The sequence below is a fragment of the Artemia sp. Qi Xiang Cuo genome, chromosome 2 (assembly GCF_049724085.1).
Source record: "Artemia sp. Qi Xiang Cuo chromosome 2, ASM4972408v1, whole genome shotgun sequence".
Taxonomy (NCBI): domain Eukaryota; kingdom Metazoa; phylum Arthropoda; class Branchiopoda; order Anostraca; family Artemiidae; genus Artemia; species Artemia sp. Qi Xiang Cuo.
This window is the reverse complement of record NC_142795.1, coordinates 43,783,330-43,804,075: the sequence shown is the minus strand read 5'-3', so window position 1 is coordinate 43,804,075 and position 20,746 is coordinate 43,783,330. Positions and strand designations below refer to the sequence as shown.

The window sequence follows — 20,746 nt, the reverse complement described above, 5'->3', positions numbered from 1 at the left end:
GAAAGGATTACAAAGATAAAGTCATTGAGTTCAACAGACCCTGAAAGGACATATCCTTAAGCCGGATTCATAGCAACTTGATATTAATTCTAAAATTAGAAGGACACTTCTTACAAATCCGACCTTGTAATATAAGCTTGCGCAAAAGTTTTTAAAGATTTTTATTATGCTGGTATCTTCGAATAACTATAGAAAACTATTATAGTCGTCCCACTCAATTGCGCTGGCCTTTACAAGGATAAATCATGAGACAAGGAAACAGAGAAACACAGAATTAAATACATAATTAGTATACAGCAATAGAAAATCGATTGAATTTTAGGCTTGAACGCTATTGAATGAATAAGTGACCACGAAAATTGCAAGAATATTAATCTACAGAAGCTTATCAGCTCAAGGTAGTTTCTGTTCGCTAGCCTTTAATGATTTAATACTATTTTATCATTTGCGGTACTGGGTCTATTTTCCTCACATCTACGATCGTGCCTTATCGTGTAATTAAGGAACGTAGAACCTTTTTACAACACGATTTTTTTTTTCTTTTCTTCAAGGCCATTGAACAGAATAAGGACAACGAACGACTATCATTTTTCTTATAAGTAAAGGGTTTTAAAAAGTCAAATATTATTTAGAGGTAAATACACTACTTATTAAATGATATATTTTTTTTTCTATTAATTAGTACATACATTATTGTTATTTTAGTCGGTGCTTAAAAGTTAAACAGAAACTAAGTAACTAGGGAAGAATCACACAAAACACAAACATCAAGCTAAAACATAACCAAACCATCTATCACAACTAAATCCGTCACCGTCTTTCTAAGTTAAGTACTAAATACATCTATTCCGTTGGGGCTAAGGGCAAAAGAAAAAAGCAAGAAAAGATCAATTCTAATGACTTGCCATTTTGTAGTTTCATTCCTTAATCATTCTACTCAGTTGACCAGTTCACTCGTAAAATGAAATCAAACTTCACGGTCTTCAGATATTATTGGGTCATCAGAAATATCTTAATTATATGGCAACAATATCATAATAATGAAATTAATTTAAAATACAAAATCGATCCATTGTAATAAACATCTGAAAAAATTGAAATTCATATGATTAAAATGAATATGAGACAATAAATGTTCCACTAATTTAAGTCAAAATCTTTATGGTTTTAAATTATTAACACAATGAAAAAACCATTTTTAAAACTTTAATTCAGCAAAATTTTTATCAACTTTATTCCTTGTTGAAAAAGAGGATATAACAATTAGTGTATATAAGAATTTCATAAATAGCAAGAGTTCAATTTACTATTGAAAGAAACGGATGAGGTTGCTAATATGGATAAGATGAATACAACGGTTATTTTAACCTTCTTAACGAGTAGAATGGATTACCCTCTCTTTCTTTTGCTACAGTCTGTTGTTCTACAACTACTGGATCAGAATCTGTACTTTGTATAGAGGATTGAATTTCGGTGTTAATTAAAGGTTCCTGCTGCATAGCAGAAAGTTGCGTAGCATTATTTTCGGAAGCACAATCTTCCAATTGGGAAGATGATCAGAAAGAGAATACGGAATCTCTTGCTCTGTTCCTGAGTCAGGAGCAGATCCATGTACTACATTTTCTAACATTAATAGTGGATTTATTCTTTTTGTCCTAAGATTATAGGGTGCCTTTTCACCTGCATCAGGTGTACAGTCATTGCATTCTGACTTGGAATTCTCCATCCTTTTCTCTGAATTAGTGATGAGCTTATCATAAGGCTCCGCGTATTTTGGATTATACTTTAAAAAAGGTTCATGATCCAATTTTTTTTAAATGCCTGGCATTGGCAGTTCTTTTACGTCATTCAGAGTGATTTAATGATCCTAAATAGAAAACAGTCCCAAACAATTGTGACAAAACAACATCGGGACCTCGAAAAGAGTAATTGGTTGGATTTCTTTCTACTGAAGTAATGTTCCGACAGTATACGATGTCACCCACCTCAATAATAACCTCCTGTGATGTCTTATTATAATGGTGAGCTTGTTTGGCTCTCTAAATTTTAATTTCATTAGCACACACTTGATGTATTTCGCTTATATTCTGAACTAACCGTGTTACATATTATTCATAGCAGTCAAAGTAACTAATACTTGTTTGTTTTCCGATTGCCAGATCGGCCAAGGTTCTCCCATTAAACTCCTGTGGTATTGAAAAGCTATACAGTTTCCTCACACTATTTAAAGATGCATTCATGCATAACACAATAAGTGGTAACTTTTGATTCCATTCTACTTGATAAAGATTTGCACATGTGTGCGAAAGAATTTTATTCAATATCTTTACTTTATGTTCCACACCGCCGTTGCTTAGTGGGTTATACGGACTGGAATATATCTTTTGCATTTTATTTCTTTGAACATTTTTCTGATCTCTATGGGGTCAAAATTTGACCCACGGTCAGAGAGTACTGCCTCGGGCAGTCCTTAATAAGCGAAAATTCTTTCCCATAAGAATTTCATAATAAATTCGGTATTTAATGAAGGATCAATATGCAAAACAACTAATCCACTGAAATGATCTACCCCTAACAATACGTAACGATTACCTGCACTTGTTATTGGGAACGGGCCTGCAGCATCAATTCCCCAAGCCAAAAAAGGCATACTTGGTGTCAAATTTTTTCCGAGAGGAGGTTTAATTTTCTTACAATTTGCGCGGTTACATAAATCACAATTAGCGACAAATTCCTTAATAATGGAGGCCATATTTTCAAAAATACAAAACTGTCGGAGTTTCCATAACGTTCTTTCGTAGCTGGCATGACTACCAAGCGATAAATGATCATGAAATAATTTTAAGATGCCCGGAATCATCGCTCTAGGCAAAACTATCTGTTTTTGGTTTAGCCTAGAATGACTATTCGGAGCATACTCAATTCTATAGAGAACGTCATCTATTAAAACTAACTCTTGAATAATATGAATGAGACACGAAGAGACTTAACTAAATATCATATTCTTTTTTTCAATATCCATATCATCAAAATTAAAAATGCGGTAGAGACTATAGTCACCGTGACGTGGCCCATCCTTATTTGTTCCGGGTTAACACCAGAACTGTGGGTTAGTATACGCTTGTGACTTAGCGGGCTTATCAGATCTGGAGCTCCTCTTTTGAGCACGGTGGTCCTTCAACACATCCGGCTCTTTAAGTAAAGCAAGAGCAATTATTATCTCGGGAGCTTTCAATGGTCCAGGGCTAAAGACCCCCGCTTGAATACACTCGAAATATACATTAATATTAATAATAAACACGCCTGCTGCTAAAAATTCCAGTTCGCTATGAACCATATATAAGGTCTGACTGCTGTCTAAGATCTCCAGACATGGCCTCTATAAAATATCAGCTACCATTTTAGTCCCAGGAATGGGTCTATACGTATATAAGTGATTATCCATCAGTAATGATACTCGGTACATCTTACTAGAGAGATCCCGGTGTTTACGTAAATACTCTAAATTTTTAGCGTCCACATAAATATTACACCGTCTTCCCCAAATATAATACTGAATCTGAGAGCTTTTTAAAGTTTCAAATAAGCATTATATTCCCATAACTATATAAGAATGATTGTAAATTGTCTTAGAGAAAAAAAAAAAAAAACACCCCACGACTCCCATCCTTCCGTCATCTTTTTCATGACAAAGAACAGCCCCGACCCTATTTTCAGAGGAGTCAACAAATAATTCAAAATCCTTTTCAGGGTTTGCCATATGAAATACAGTTTCACTAACTTTACGAGTTATTTGTTAAACTAAGGACAACAAGCGATCTCTTGCTCTTCCTTCCATGCCCACGCTTGGGTCTTCTTTAATAATTTTGTCAAAGGAGCTATTAAATCATGATAATTAAGATAAAAGCATTTATAATAGTTGAAAAGTCCTAATTGAGATCTTAATTCATAAATATGTTCTGGCCCTATTAACTTTTCAATTGCATCTAATTTGGGTAATTGAGTTTGATTTTTTCACGTGACACTATGAATCTTAAGACTGGAATATATTATTTAAAAAGTTGTTACATAGACGCTGAGAATTTAATGTTATGATTTTTTAAACGCTCAAAGAATCTCTGGAGATGAAATAAGTGCTCATTAGGGTTTGAAGGTTCTGTTTTAACGAATTTATCATCAAAAAAATTTAAAATGAAGGATCGGTAACCTTCTGAAAATAATTTATCCATGAAGCTAGCGAAAGCTGTTGCCCCAAATAGACGTCCCTGTGGTATTCTTGTGTAGTAATGGCTGCGGCCAGTTAAAGGTGATAAAAACGAGAAGAATTTTTGGTACCTTTCATCAATAGAAATTTGGAAAAAACCACTGCGCATGTCAAATTCACTATAGAACGTTTCTTTCGACATATTTTGTAAAATGTCGGAAGTTCGAGGGATTAGGAAGGCTGTGTCCTTCATGTTATTATTAACTGTACGTAAATCAATTAGAAATCGAGTATTTTCTCTGTTAAGAGACTCATTTTTACTGACAGAATGTTTCCTTATAAGGAAAACAGGAGAAGGGAAAGAAGATGTCCTTTCCTCTATTATACCGGATTTTAGCATAGCTTGTATATGTTCTTCTAGCACTAAAGCCATTTTCTGGAGAATTCTAAATTGCTTGGGTGGTTTAAAATCTGTTTCAAGTGGTATATCAGGCTGAAAAACCATTCAATCATTTTTACATAAATCATACTCGTGTTTAGAAAACCAACCTTTATTAGCTAAGAGCAATTGAACTAACTCTTGGAAAACTATTTTGGGTACAGTAGAAAGATCAAACTTAGAAAGAAATTCTTCATCCTCCCAAGTAGCCTCCTGATTGTCCTCGACTGACTTTACCTCATCAGAAGTTTCTGAAAATGCTACTAACTGTTCTTTGGGCACACGCGAAAAGTTTGCTATTTCTGTGTAATGTTTTAGCTCCAAGGTATCCTCAGAGTCATTAAAAATAAGAAAATATGTCTTATGTCCCTGAACAATACCTAAATAATCATGTAAAAATTCTTCATATTCTGGTTTAGGGCTAATAAATAAGTTATCGCCATCAATAATTGATATGTTTTCTGCAGTGATCAGCTTACAATCTACACTTTTAAATTTTACAGGGTCAACTCGTGTGTCAGACCTCACTACTACACTCCCGTATGCTAATGCTTTATTATAACCTGCTTGATTTTTGACCTTGGTTCCAAATTCTGATTTCCTTTCACGAAAGTGCAAGGAACTGTCCAGTTCTTGCATAATATTAAACCCTAAGATTACGGCAAAAGACAATCAACTACCAAACAATCCCAGTAAAAATTAACTGTCATATTTGTACCAGGTAATATCAATAGTAACCTTGCAATGCCCACTACAGGTAACTGATGTCCTGAAAGCGATTTAATCACAGTATTTGTAGGTTTTAGAGGTTCTCTATTAGGCTGAAGCAATGAATCAAAGAAGGCTTTCAAAATGAGAGTATTCTCTTAACCACAGTCCAAAAAGGAGTCACATTCCACATTATAAATTGAAACCTTATTAAAAATCTGAAAAGAATTCCTATTAATATTTGACAATTTTAAAAAACAAGGCTTATGAATAGATTTTGAAACATTAAAAGCCAAAAAAGACTCTTCCGTACTAATTGGCCCTTTTAGTTTACCTGTTCTGTGTTTTAAGCATTAATATCCTGTCAGCCTCTTTGAAAAATTTCACAGCTATAAGTGTGATGATTATCTGTTTTACGTATAACACAGAAAACACTTATTCTTGGTTGTATATCAGGATTGTTACTATCGGAAGTTGAAGCATTAGCATTAGTTGTCTGGATTGGAATCGGATTAGCGCCTTGATAACCATGAGTACTTTCTTGAGAATTAAACGAGCTATAAAAATGGCCCCGACTAGAGTACCTACATTGATTAGGACCGCGATTACCACGGTTACTCTAAGAAGACCGAAAAGGCCGGTAAGTTATTCATCTGAAAGTACCCAGGTGGGGGGGGGGGGTCGACATATGAACCATTATTAGGAGGAAAATAGCTCCCACGACCTCTGTGAAAGTTAGCCCTATTATTCAAAAACCGTCCTCTTCTTGGCTCTTAACGAGAACCTCGGCTACTTAAATTATGAGAGGGTGTGGACACCGCCGCTGATGGAGGCCATCCCTGAACAAATTCCGTTAATTTCTTCATATAATTTCGCCCTTTGAAATACTTCTGTAATATCTGCGCATAACCCTTTTTCACGAATGAATCTCCTGATATTCTCATGTAATCCTTGTTCAAAGGCCTGCTGTTTTAATAAATTGATACCTGGAAGGAGGGATTCGCTTCCCGGAACATTTTTAACTAAAGAAGAATAGCTCTCAAATTCTGCATTAATGCGCATAAAAAATCTTGCTCATTAGACTGGCTCATTATTTTCTTGTCTAACTTGCATAATATGTTGAAGTTTTTCGGCCGGTGAAATTTTATCAAGAAAAGAGGAGCACAGGGATTCTTTTAGCCCAGAAAAATCTGTAGCGGTCACATATTTTTCTATATACGAGCTATACGATTTCTCAGACATTAAAGCAGCGTACCTCTCGATCATTACTGATTCTTCTAAACCCATTAATCTACAAACTCTGAAAGTCCTTAACCCAACTGGAAATTTGCTGTGGTTTAATCAACCTTTTTGTAGTGGAAAATAGATCAATGGTGCTATAAGCTATATGTTGGAATACTGGAGCTGGCGTAGCTCCTGTATTAACATTAGAAGCTTGCCAAAGGGCTGAAGCTTCTGGTTTATCATTTTCCCGAGGTAGGGTCATTACTTAAGGAGAATTTAATTATAACTTACCAAACTTAAGCAACCAACTAATCCTATTTGAGTGACTGGAACTGAAGAAAATGCTACTATCTATTCTCATACTCCACCAACCAGTAATTCCTTTATGAGGGTATCAAGTTGAGCAATATCCAATTATTATTTGACTTTTTTAATTTTATTATTGCGGTTAGTCTTGTTTTTATAGATCTAAAAAAAGCATAAGCGTACAGGCAAGCAGTGGAGGCGAAAAAAAATTAAATGGATTCAATTAATGATGTTAAATTAAGTATATAAAGAAATTAGAAAAAAGGATTTATAATAAAGATTCTGCTCTATCAAGATTAATCTTAGCATTAAAAAGCGGTACTTTTAATGCAATATAATCGCATCGCGTTTTCGCTGCTACCATTTTTTAAGGGGGGGGGTCGTCTAAGGGTGATGAATACATGCCCAAAAACACCCATTAGACACAAGAACCCCAAAAAAAGCCTCAATAGACTAAATGAACCAAGTGAGAGACATATCTTGACAAAATCATAATCATCATAGTAAAATATACAAGACAACACCGGTATAAGAAAAAATAATATTGTATTATTAAAGAAGAGAAATTTTTAGTTAATAGTTATTTCATTATAAATCAAAATTCAATAATTATTATTCACAATCAAATATCAATTCTTGTTCATATAATTGCTAGAAGTAAAATTTCTTATTATTAAAGGAAAGCAAGCATTATAACTAATATATTAAGACTAATATGTTCCTGCTTAAGAGACTCTAAGAATAATATTAAAGAATGGGATATATACCCATTTACTAGGATTTTAACATAATAAAATTAAGAAAGAGCAAGGAACACATTAGACTTACATTCTACATGCATACGAGAAGCTTGAGCAAAGCCAAAAACCCAACTGACTTCTCCCGTCAGTGTCACCCTATATCAAAAGATATGTTCCCCTTATTTGTCAAACAAACGTAGCTAACTTCAATCCTTCTAAGAAAGGGTTTCTATTGCGAAATAAGGAAATTGTGTACAGGGAAAGGATTACAAAGATAAATTCATTGAGTTCAACATACCCTGAAAGGACATTGCCTTAAGCCGGATTCTACTAAATTCATAGCAACTTGATATTAATTCTAAAATTAGAAGGACATTTCTTACACAATCCAAAACCTTAAAATAATTTATTGTTCTTATATAAGACCCTGTCTGGAATATGCTCATCCTATCTTACACCTCGGACTGACCCATCGTCAATGTTCGGAAATAAAACGTATTCAAAAAACAGGCATAGAATCTATTCCGCGGATAGCCTGTGCTGTACGCGATTTCGGTTTGGCTGAACCTGAACTTGGTATATTGAAATCATAATATCACAGACTCATTATGAATTTTAGTCACAATTGCCTTAGTTGTGATTATCATCGATGTTTTCTCCCTCCCTTTAAAGAAAATCCCCCAACCCTTCCTAATACAAGGCTCAATGCCTTAGAGCTCCAAACACCCAACTGGATCTGTATCCCCGGACTTTGACCATGAGGTACAAAAACTCTTTTGTCCTCTATTTAGTTACCCATTTTAATAATTTATGTAACTTTTGTTTTATGTGTATCCCCTAACCTCACTTTTGTTGTTGATTCAATTTTTTTGATTTATGTTTATCCCATAACATTTGTTTTGTTATGGTAATCCCGACGTGCTTATGCTAGCTTTTGTTCTATTTTAGCCAATAAATCATATTCTATCCTATTCTAAAGCAGATTTAGAATAAAACAATCATCCAACATGCAGTTTCTAGAAGCAATAAATGATTCCTATAAAATGGCTGACAGTGGATTATTCTATGATAGTATTTATTTTGGTTTTTATAAAGTGGTCAATAAAATATGTATTAAAATGTTCATTTGCAAATGTGAGAAGTATAAAATTGGCCCTCGAGCTCTTTCAGGGATCCATGATTATCTTTCTGAAAAAATGCAGAGTTATAGTAGATAGTAATGCGTCATCACCAATTCAGGTGGAAAGTGGAGTTTCTCAGGGGAGCTGCCAATGTTCAATACTTCTTCGTATATCTATAAATGCTCTTCAGATGTTATTAAGTATTCAGCTATCAAGATGTTCATAGATGATGCCAAATGATACAAAGAATATAAAAATTCCTGTAGGATTTTCTGTATAGCTCCTAAGGGGAGCTGTCAAGGTCCAACACTGTTTTGTAGAAGTATAAAGTTGGTCCTCAAGCTCTTTCAGGTATCCATGCATGGGCGTAGGGAGGGGGCAGGTGCCCCCCCCTAGACCTTCAGATTTACATTAGATATGGCTGAAAAATCAGTTGATAAAACTCCATCACATTATCGACTGAACCCCCCCCCTAGACAATATGCTGCCTAATACTGCCTACGCACATGTATCCATGATTATCTTACTGGGAGAATGCAAAGAGTTCTAGTAGACAGTAATGCCTCATTACTGATTGAGGTAGAAGGTAGGGTTCCTAAGGGGAGTGGGCCAACAATGTTTTGTAGAAGTATAAAGTTGGTCCTCAAGCTCTTTCAGGGATCCTTGATTATCTTACTGAAAGAATGCAAAGAGTTATAGTAGATAGTGATGTGTCATCACCAATTCAGATGGAAAGTGGAGTTCCTCTGGGGACCTGCCAATGTTTAATAATGTTTTGTATATCTATAAAACGCTCTCCAGCTGTCATTAAATATTCAGTTATCAACATGTTAATAGATAATGCCAAATCATATAAACAATATAGAACATCCTGCAGATCATGAGTTTTTACTAGCAGAAGTTTATGCACTGCACAAATGGAGGTGTCTGAATTAAATGTTTGTGAACATTGACAAAATTTGTTTTGTACACTGTATGTGAACAAGTACGCCAGATTACATGTATAATATTTATTCAAGAATAATTGATGCAGTTGAAATTTTGGTGTCTGCTTTGACAATAGGCTATAATTTGATAAACATGCAGCATTTTTGTAAAAAGTGCAAATTCTTCTCTGCACATTCTGAGTTGTATGTTTTGCAACATTCAGTTTACAAAGTTAACCTTAAACAAAGTAGGGGTGAAATCTATTGTTGAGCATTGCCTAAGCATATGGTTTCCATTAAACCATTCTGACAAGCTGCATGTGGAATCAATTCAGACGCCTGGAACACAGTTAGTTCTATCTGAAGCAATTACCTTAATATCGAGGAATGCGTAGTTTACATCTTTTATATTAACAGTTTCATAGGGTTAGGGCTGGTTTGATGGATATGTTCAGAATCATCCATTGAACTGATAATATGGACCCTTTAATGTTCTTCAGATTTTCACATTACATAGCTACAAGGCAACATCCTTACAAGTTATATTCTCCTGAATAGAAGTGAATAGAAGATTCGGCTTCAACAGTTTTTGTTTCCTGAGTATGTAACTGCTGGATGAATCTTTAAGAGGACGTTGTATGTTCTGAAACTTTGCACAATTTAAGAGCTTATTACCCAGTAGTGACTTTAAGTGTTATGAAAGGAAAATCTTAGATTTTAATTAAACTATTGGTTGTTTTTAACTTTTGTTCTCTCCCTCTTAGAGGCCGTTTTCACGAGGACTTGAGTTGAACTCGAATTCAATTTCTACGTGGATTTATGTTTTCGCGCTGGATTTGCTCGCTGGATGTATGTTTTTGCGTAAGTCCTCCTCGAATCCATCTAAAGTTGAACTCGAAGTTGAGCTCAAATCCATCGTTTGTTCAACTCTGTGTTAATAGCAGAGTAGAACGTCAATCTGCATAGAATTCTAAGTTGAAAATCCATCTCTAAGTTGAACAAAAGATGGATTTTATCTATATTTTGTTGTTTTCACGAGGATTTTAGTGCAACTCGAGTTCAGCTAAAATCCTCGTGAAAACAGCCTCTTAGTTATTTGAACTCTTGATATTTTGACCCTTGGTAATTGGAATTTTTCTCTTATCCCTTGAATTCCACATTATTGAGAGTGTATTGCATGACGATAAATTTCAGCCAGTGAATAATAATAAAGCAGAGTTTTGACCAAGACCTCTGTAAGCCCTTAGTGCAGAGCATGAAAATGTGTGGTTTAAGAAAAAAAAAGAAAGAAATTAGACTTCTTCAGCATACAGCAAGAAGGGGCCTTAAAACCATTTTATTCAGTAAAAATGATAGTGGCCAAGAAAAGCTAAGCAGCATATCATCATTATGGTTGGTGCTTCTTGATAATGTCTCTATTGAAAAGATGGTTAATGATTCTGAAAAGAATAACCCAATTTCTGATGACATTTCTAAACTAAGTAGTTACTGATTATTAGTGATTTAATCTACTTTTTTATCCTGATCGCTGACTAAATTCTTTGTAAGGTTGGAAACCCAGTTTGTCTTTAAAACAAGCAAACTCATTTTAAATTTAACAGTCAAACTGGGATACTTGGAACGTCTGGCATTCGGTGGCGTCAATTGCCCCCCCCCCCCTCCGACATTAAAAAAATGCCTATTTTGTTTTTTCTTAAACAAGTTTTTCCAGTCTTGTCATTGAAAGAATTAAATAAAAGACGGAATTGCGCTCACCAGGATTTTCAAAAATTTATTCCCTCTTCTAATTTTGTGAATTAATGACACTGCTGGCATTACTTCATGTATTACATTTTATTGATCAAGCTTAGGTAACTTAAATAGTCTGTCGGTCTAATATATGAAGTTTAGCATTGGCTTTCAGAAGCAAAACATTAAATGTGCTGTTCCACATTTTATTCTTTTTGGGTTACTATCATGCATCCCACCCCACTATTTACTTCATAACCTGGATAGGCAAACACAAAAGAAATACAATTTTCATCTCACTGTATTCTGCATCTCAACAATTTCCCCTTAAAATCACCAGTATGTTAAATAACTTAAGAAAAAGTTGTCTTGTTTGCATCTTAAAAACACTTTAAGCATGAAACTCGTCAAGTATGTTTATATCCTGTTCTGTGTCAATAAGTTATGCTTACTGATTGTTCCTGCCATTTTTGGAGGTTTATTTTCTTGAAAATTGAGTAAATATGATTTTAGGTCTAGCTTTTGCTTAATGAATCACCTGTTTGATTGCCATGGTTCCTACACTTGTATGTTTGTATATCATTGTTTGAACATGATCCATAGAATACATTCAGTTTTGGTAAATTTTTTAAGCATTTAATTTATGTCAGTGGAATGCAAAGTGAGTAAAGATAAGGAAGAAAATAAGTAGTCTCATTTGTTATTAATAAGTGGTATAAGGCTGGTAATTGGCTTTGTAACATTTATAATAGTTTGAAGTTTGATTTGCATGCCCGCATTGTCCTTTGTCCTTACAATTGTTAAAATATCTTTTACTTGTTGTACCCAACTAGTGGTAATTAGGATGTTCATGGGTCTAATTTGTCCTATCCTTGAGTTTTGTATGTGCTTAGCTTTCACATCTGGGCATTGGGGAGATATGAGTAAAGGAACCCCTTGTTTAGACAGGATGTCCTCACAAAAAACAAATCGTGGCCTAAAAGTGCATTTTTGCTTTTCAACTCTCCCCCCCATAGGGTTTGAACAGTGTGTATTGGTGTGGATCTCTGTGTAAACACGACAGATAAGTTTCTGAGTCAGAGAAGAGGTAATTGACTAAGTACGATGTAGAATGTTGTCTTGTAGAGAGTAAACTCGATGTAGAGAGTAAACTTGTCAATAATGCAACATTCTCTAGTGCCCTCATTTGCATACACCTTTTTCTAAAACGAAGGTTTCCTATAAATGTACCTGCATAGAGTGATTCTTCCTTTCACAAGAAGAATCCCAGAGGACCTCCTTGGGAAATTTGTTATGTTTTGTTATAGGAATCAGATGCTTTGCAAATCCATTTAAAAAAAATCTGTAGATGGGCCTATTGAGTTTGTGAAAATATGACTACAACATGTTTTTTTTTTTCAGTATAAAAATTTTTCTTGAGATTATCAGTTTTAGTCCACAGCGGGAGATAAGATACCCCCCCCCTCCTCGTCATAGATTACTCTGATGGGCTACAGGAAAGTAAGCAACATGTCATTTTGAATTAATGTTTTCTTTTAGATGTCTACACCAGTTCCTGTTCATAAGGGGAGGTACAAAAATTCCAATCTTGATTCAGCCGAGCTTAGACGACGCAGAGAAGAAGAAGGAGTTCAGCTGAGGAAGCAGAAGCGCGAGCAACAACTTTCCAAAAGAAGAAATGTTACTTCAGAAGAATCTCTCTTTGCTAATGTAAGACATTTTCTACCTTGTCTTTGCCAAGTCATGCTCAAATATAAATAATGCAACTCCTAAATCATGGTTGCAGCATTAGCTTCAATCTAGTAAAGAGCAAACTACGGCCCATTGTAACCAAAAATAGTTTTTACTGTAAAAAAAATCGCTATTTGATACTGATTTAGGAATAGTAACTCTAATCAATGTTAAAGTTAACAGTAAAAAGTAATGACAAAAACGGGTTTATGGGAATTTCGAAAAAAGAGCTTGAAAACCTTCAAAAGCGGTGGCGGTTAAAAAGGCATACCCTTGGAATTATCATGGTCGAAGAACCCCAATAAGAGATTTTCAGCCCTCCACCTTCAAAATTTAAGAAAATGACAGTTCAGCTTGGGTAGTGCTAATGTGTCCTTTTCCCCAGCTGATAGAAGGGCATCGGAATCTCATGGAGGTAGAGAGCTGTTTAAGGGCTCATTTGAAATCTAGTGGTTTTATCTACGGTGTTATGTCTAATTCTCCTTGATAGCATTGAAGTAAAATAGAATTCTGCCTAAAGAACGGCATTTTTTAGTGCTTTTTTCGTATTAACTGTTAACCTTCGAAAAATGCGGTGGATCAAAATGAAAAGTGTACTGTTGGTATCACCGTGATAAAAAAAAAAAAAAACCTCGTTCAAAGGCTCTTAAGCAAATATTTCGGTCATACCAGCAATAGCTGTCCTCAGTGAAAGACGAAAAATGGGAATTCCACCTAACTCACGACTTCAGACTCCTTGAAAAAAAAATAAATTAAAAACCACAAGTAAGAGCCAAAATTAAAAGAGCCTCAGCTTCATCACTTGACGAGTCCAGCGTCTTAATTTCTTTGCAAAACTTTTGAGTCAATTAAGTGAGGACCCTTTTAGTTTTGGCCTTTATTTTTGGCTCTCAGTTTGCCTTTTATTGAGGAACATTTGATTTTGTGTTGTATTTTTTTTATTGGAATCTTTTTTTAATCTATTACTCAGGATGGCTATTGGTATTACAACCGGAATATTTGCTTAGGTTTTATGCCCTGTCTTAGCAATAAATTTATGTATGAATCGAAGGGGTTTCTAATACAGAACGAGCAACTCGACACAACATTAATCGAAACTCTAAAAAATGGATTTTATAACAGTAAATACAACAAAAGAATCGACTTTTTATGCTGATTCTAAATATTTAAAATTCATTCAGTTTAGTGATACCCATAAAAAAACTACCAGCATGAGAAAATTTGCCTGGTTTTCAAAAAACAGGGGGGGGGGAGACACCCCCATAAAGTCAAGGGATCTGAATGAAAATCACACCATCGGATTCAGCATATCAGAGAACGCTGATTTAGAGATTTCAAGTTCCTATCTATAAAATGAGGACTTTGCATTTTTTTTTTCTTGCCAGAAGAAAGACCGCGGATGATTGTTCTTTTTTTTCCCAGGGGTGATTGTATTGAAATAATGATCCTAGAAGAATGAGAGAGGGCTCATTTGATTGGAAATAAAAAAAAATCTAGTGTCCTTTTTTAATTGACCAAAAATGTTGAAGGGCAATTAGCCCCCTCCCACGCTCCTTTTTCCCTCAAAGACATCCAATAAAAAATTTGAGATAGCCATTTGATTCAGCATAGTTGAAAGGTCTAATAACTATGCCTTTGGGGATTACATGACCCCCCATAGTCCCTGAGGATAGGGCTGTAAGCTATGCAATTTCCCCATTGCTCACATAGTATTTGTCATGGGAAATGTAGCGAATTTTTTTTTTGGGGGGGGGGAGTTTCTGCGCGGGGGAGGGAATTTCTGTGTAGAGGAAAGTTTGAGGGGAATTTTTCAGGTGAAATTTTACACGGGGGGAGGGATATTTCCTGGCATTATTTAAAAAACGGCCAGAAATTAAATACAAAAGGAACAAGTTTTTTCAACTGAAAGTAAGGACCAACATTAAAACTTAAAATGAATAGAAATTATTCCGTATATCACGGGAGCTGTCTTCCTCAACCGTCGCTCCTTACGATAAACTTTGACTTTTTGTCACAATTCTTTTAGAAAGACTGTATAAACATAATGGTCGTTGAATCTGAATGAGAAATGTTTTTAAAACACTAAGATTTTAGCGTAAAGGGTGAAGGTTGAGGAAGTGGCAGGCCTCCTAATATACGGAATAATTTCTGTTCGTTTTAAGTTTTAATGTTGTTCCTTACTCTCAGTTGAAAAAACTTGTTCCTTTTATTTATCTTCCAGAGCAAGCAAGCTCCCGAAGGCTAAATTTAAACCTTTTTTAAGAGAGTTTTAAATTTCTTATTTGGAAAAAAACATTAATTACCAATAGCAGCAACATGTCATTGCTACTGCTGTTGCCACGAATATTGCTATCCATAGGAAACACTAAATTCGTGGTATGTAACGGATGTCTACTTTCTGTTGACAAAGTAAAGGCTTCGAATCGTAATTCGTTCTATTCGTAAAATGAGGGTTTATTGCGCTTGGGGTACTTAAGTATTACAGTTGTTTTTTGGTGGTTCAATATCTAAGGAATGTTTCGTAACTGCCTGAGCTCCTCAAGGGCAAAAAATTGATCCGATCCTTTCCTTCATATTCACAAAACGTTTAAGTGACAGTCATGCGAGTAAAGCTGATCGTTTTGCTCACCGTATCTCAGCACAAGCTGAAATCTCCAAAAAATGCGATCCTAAAGAATTCTATTTAGAGCTATTAAGCTGATCTAACAAGTACTGATGATTATGCTAATTAGGCCAGTTTTATGGTCGGTTATATAAATCATACTTGATGGGTTTCAACTTTGTGCTATGATCTTGCCAAATCTCCTCAGTTGGTAAAAGAGTGTTAGCGGTGAAAGTATGATGCTTTCACCGACTATACACTTCACTCCTGAGGAGGTTTCTAAAATCATAGGCTTAGCTGCCGAAAGTAAAGTCCTGCAAACTGACTTTACATGGAACTTTGAAGGAGGATTTGTAATCAGAAATCCTTGTCCCGCGATCAGCAGCGTTGCCACGGGTTCCACTTTTGCCACTTTTTTTTTAAATGACACTTTTTGGGAAGCGTGACACTGTTGTGACACTTTTAGCAAAAGTGTCACTTTTTTCGAAGTAGCACTATTTTAAAAAGAAGAAATTAAAAAAAAAGAAATGGGAAGGAAAATTCTCAATGTAGAAAAGCATCGATATCCTTTTTTCTTGCATTTTTCCATCCCTCTGTTTTCAGATTCAGAAACGCGTGTTTCCGAATCGAGTTCTGGAAGAGTTAGTGTCTGATCGACTAGTAGTTGTATTTATCATAGGGTCATCAATAGCTGCGACCTATGTTCGCGGCATTCTGTTCATTATTTTCAGAGAAAATAAAAGTTCCAAGTATCCGAACGCACTATAATAATCCAGATAGTCCGTTTCGTGGAAAACCTTACTTTAGATCCGCCTCTGCCGCCAGAGGCACCCAGGGCATCCACGAGACTTCGCCAATCTTTTCTGAATTGGGTAGCTGTGTATATGTCTTCCCAATCGAGTTGAAGAGAAGCATGAATACTGTACGGACAGACTGGTATGTTCGTCACAAACTGTTCCGAGGTCTTCGCCGTCTTCGACTTCCGTTTTGGTGCCAATGTAATGCGGCTTTTGGGATCTAAGTGTCCTGCATTCGGAGAATGTGGCCCAAGTATATCCACCTCCGAGCTCTAATGGCGTCAGTCACCAGAGGCTGGTTGGCAAGTTTGCGGACTTTTTCATTTGTGATTCTGTCTGACCAATGAATATTTAAAATTCTCTTCGAAGAAAATTGTTCTCGAATGCAAGGATTCTCTTCTCCTGTTGTTGGTTCAAACTATAGGTTTCGGCTGCGTAAAGGATGACCAGGATGACTTTGCTGTTGAACAGGCGTAACTTAAGCCGGGCGAGTAATTTTTCGGCTTCCATATGCGCTTGAGCCTTTTGAAGGTGGCGTCCGCCTGACCTGTTCTGGCCATTATTTCTTTGGATGTTGGTCCCGTATTCTCCACCATGCTTCCACGATACCTGAATTCCACGACCTGTTCAGTATCCTCATTTCCACATCTGATATGAAGTGGGGAATTAGTAGTCGTATTTCGCTGACCCTATTTAGAAGCTCTTGCAGACGTTGCTTACACGACTGTAGCTTCGTAAGGTGATCTACCAAGTTTAGGTCACCAACTGTCACTTTGGCAGAAAGTTTGATACCATCAGTCACGGAGTTGCGTAGAATAAAGTCGATGATTGTCCCGAAAAGTAACGGTGACAGTGCACAGCCTTGTTTGACGCCAGATAGAATTCGAAAGTACTAGATTTGATCTTTGGGTCTCGTGATGCAGCACTCGCTGTCCTCGTAAAGAGCTATGATAATTGCAATGAGTTTACTTGGGATCCTGTAATAAAGAAGGGTCTTCCACAAAATTGCCCGGTCTACAGAGTCCAAGGCCTTTTCATAGTCTATAAAAATCATGTAAAGCTTTGAGTGCCATTCCCCACTTTCTTCAGTGAGGATTCACAAAGAAAAATAAGATCAGCTCAAAAACGGCTATGGCGGAACCCTCATTGTTCATCCCTTATGTGCTTTTTGAGCTCATTTTGGATCCTTTTCCGAATGACATGACACATCAGTTTACTGGGGACCGAAAGCAAGCTTATTCCTCCCCAGTTTCCTGAGACAGTGGCATCATCTTTCTGAACAGGCGTATTAGTATGCTGCGCATCCAATCAACTGGTACCTTTTCCTTTTCCCATATTGTAGCGAAGAAGGCGGTCTAGAATGTTATTAGTGCTGCAACTGAGACCTTTATCATCTCTGCTGATATACGGTCTTCTCCTGGGGATTTACCGTTCTTCAATCTTTTGGCAGCGGCTTGAATCTCTCCAGCACTAGTGTCCAAGCATTAGTGTGGCGGCTCAACACTAATGTTTAGGGAGAAGGATGGCGTTGCAGGAATGTCAGGTGGCTCATCGGGTAGTGGCCTATTGAGGAGTCTTTTGAAATGGGATGCCCTTAACTCATTCACTGCTGCTGGTTCGGTCACGAGTACGCCAGGTGGGTCCCAAACTGGACCGTTGACGGTACGCTTCTTTCCAACGATGTCACTTGTGATCTGATATAGGGCTCCAAATCCTCCTCACATGGCTGCTTCCTCTGCAAGTTAGGATTTGTTCTCGATCAGTATTTGGTGGTCATTCCTTGCGCTCTTCTTTACGGCTTTGTTTGCTTCACGGTAGCGTGCGTTTTTCAATATTAAATGTCCTGGTGTTTGGCCTTGAAGAAGGGTTTGTTTTATGATTTTCCTCTTCCTTATGAGATTGATAGTTCGGTCAGAGAGCCATTGGTATTTGGGGCGTTTCTTGTACCCCAGTATTTCTGTCGCCACTGTATGGAAGGATTTTTTGCGGTTTCCAATCAAGAAATTTGATTGGTTCGATCAACCTCTTGGCAGCTGCTTGAATCTCTACAGCACTTAGCGCCTCCACACTAATGTTTAGGAAGAAGGATGGCGTTGCGGGAATGTCGGGTAGTGGCCTATTCAGGCGTCTCTCGAAATGGGATGCCCAAAACTCATTCACATAACTCATTTGATTTTGATCATGTTCGATCAAGAAATTTCTTTTTACTGTGCTATGAAGTAGTTCATCCGAGTCAAAAGGTGGGTTTGGATTGGGTTGTTTAGCACTTGTTTATTATTTTTCTACAGTTTGACTTTAAAATTTGTCATCATCAGGTTATGATCTGACCCCACATCAACTCCTCTATGTGAACGTACGTCCATGAGACTAGTGCTCCATTTGCGACTCACTTTGCAGTGGTCGATCTGATTTCTGGTGACGCCATCTGGAGAGGTCCAGGTATATTGTGGGTATCACGGTGTTGAAACAAACTCCCACCAATAACTAGGTCATTCGAGAGCGCAAAATCAATTAGAAGCTCACTATTTTCGTTCCGATTACCGTGATCATGCCAACACATAGACTGGGGGTAATTTTCAAGGTCGTCACCAATTTTTGCATTGAAATCACTGACAAAACAGGCTATGTTATGTCTAGGCATATCACTGGCAACTGACAGCAGGGTTCTGTAAAATTCTTCCTTTAGATCATCGTGGAAAAACTGGATGAAAAACTCAATGTAGACGAATATTGTTGTCCCTTTTTCTGTTTTTTTCCAAAAGAAAAAAAAGTTCGGACGGTTTTTTCTTTTTTCGTTCATTTTTTTCGCTATGAGCAAAGACTACTCAGAAAAAAACTCAGAGATAAAAGTACTCTATGGGACGAATTCCTATTTTATACAGTAAGCGCTATTTGCGTTTTAGTGGGTTTTAATTGGGGCTGCAGGGAGCTGGAAAGTTGACAAGAGTGGAGGTGCTGTGCGAAGCGGAGAATCAGCACCACCGAAGTAAAATCAATATTACCTTTTTTTATAGTTGATAGATGGGACTACAGCCGACTTTTCATGTTCGAAAATTTAAAGATGCGGAAAACCACGCGGAGATGATCCCAAGCGGATTGGACAATATTTTCATGTTCATTTACACATTGTGGAAATCTGTCCGTATCTTTTCGAACGAAGGCCCAGAAAACACCGCATTTTAATGCAAAGTTTTCAAATAAATGTATCAGCGTGACCCAAGGTTTCAAGATGAAGACAAGTTCTAAAAGAAGAATATTGCATAATTGGCTAAAATTGATTAGAATTAGCTGCACTGCCTGTAGCTATCATCAAAACATCAAGAAGGATATAATGTTCTTACGCTCCTCTGAAAGCTGTTGAGCAATAAAGAGCCAAATGACACTATTTTTCTTGATTTTCTTATAGACTCGGTGAACAGTATCATACACGTTGGCGTAGCCTTGAAGCAATGTTACAAGATTGTGAAGTTATTGATGATCCTTAGTCGTGATTTTAACCAAGAATCCGTTTTGATTTGACCAAATCGTTGCGGAAAGCTAGAGAGTTTTTCAAGCGTAAAAACGGACGGAATATTCGCACGGATTGCTAAATCCGGCCGGATTTCCGCAATGTGTAAAATGAACTATCAATTTGAAAAGCTTGTTGGTACCAGCAAATTTTTGGGAAATGACACTTTATGCGAAAGTGACACTATTTTGCCACCCAAAGTGACAACGCTGCCGAGTGACAACGCTGACAACGCTGGCGATCAGTTGTTATTGATGACGTGTCATCAGAGCCTGCTGAAAAGACTGGTCATTCAATTGCTTTTAAACTTTGACCATTTCAGAAATGATATGATGTAACCAGACTGGAGCCAAATGGACCCTGGTTTAGAAAAAAGACGACAAAATGGAAACGCGAAGAAACCACTCGTAAGATATCGTCCACCTCCGTTATGTATATATTTGAAAGAAAATATGTACCGTTAATGTTTGAAAATCGTGAATGTTGATATTCACATGTGAATGTCCGAAATATATTTTTTTTTCTCCTTGGGTTTAGTCAGTGTTGCCAGTCAACTTTTTCAATTAAATGCAAGGTTTGATGATGAAAGGTTAGGTTAGGTTAGCTTAGACTTTTAACCCATTTCTGATTTTTATAATCAAATTTAACCTAACATAATCTAACCTAATCTAAATATAACTTTTACCATCACAGCTTACATAAGACTGAAAAG

General features: G+C 36.5%; 1 protein-coding gene and 1 pseudogene across 1 annotated transcript in view; one reads left to right on the top strand and one right to left on the bottom strand.

Moving 5' to 3' along the window:
• Positions 1 to 20,746, top strand: part of Kap-alpha1 (karyopherin alpha1) — an 80,843-nt gene that overhangs the window by 23,224 nt on the left and 36,873 nt on the right. The window contains exon 2 of the mRNA XM_089101233.1: positions 12,936 to 13,106. Coding sequence (XP_088957359.1) covers positions 12,936 to 13,106 — 171 coding nt within the window. The remainder of the gene's footprint in view (positions 1 to 12,935; positions 13,107 to 20,746) is intronic.
• Positions 6,125 to 6,837, bottom strand: LOC148955262 (uncharacterized; annotated as a pseudogene).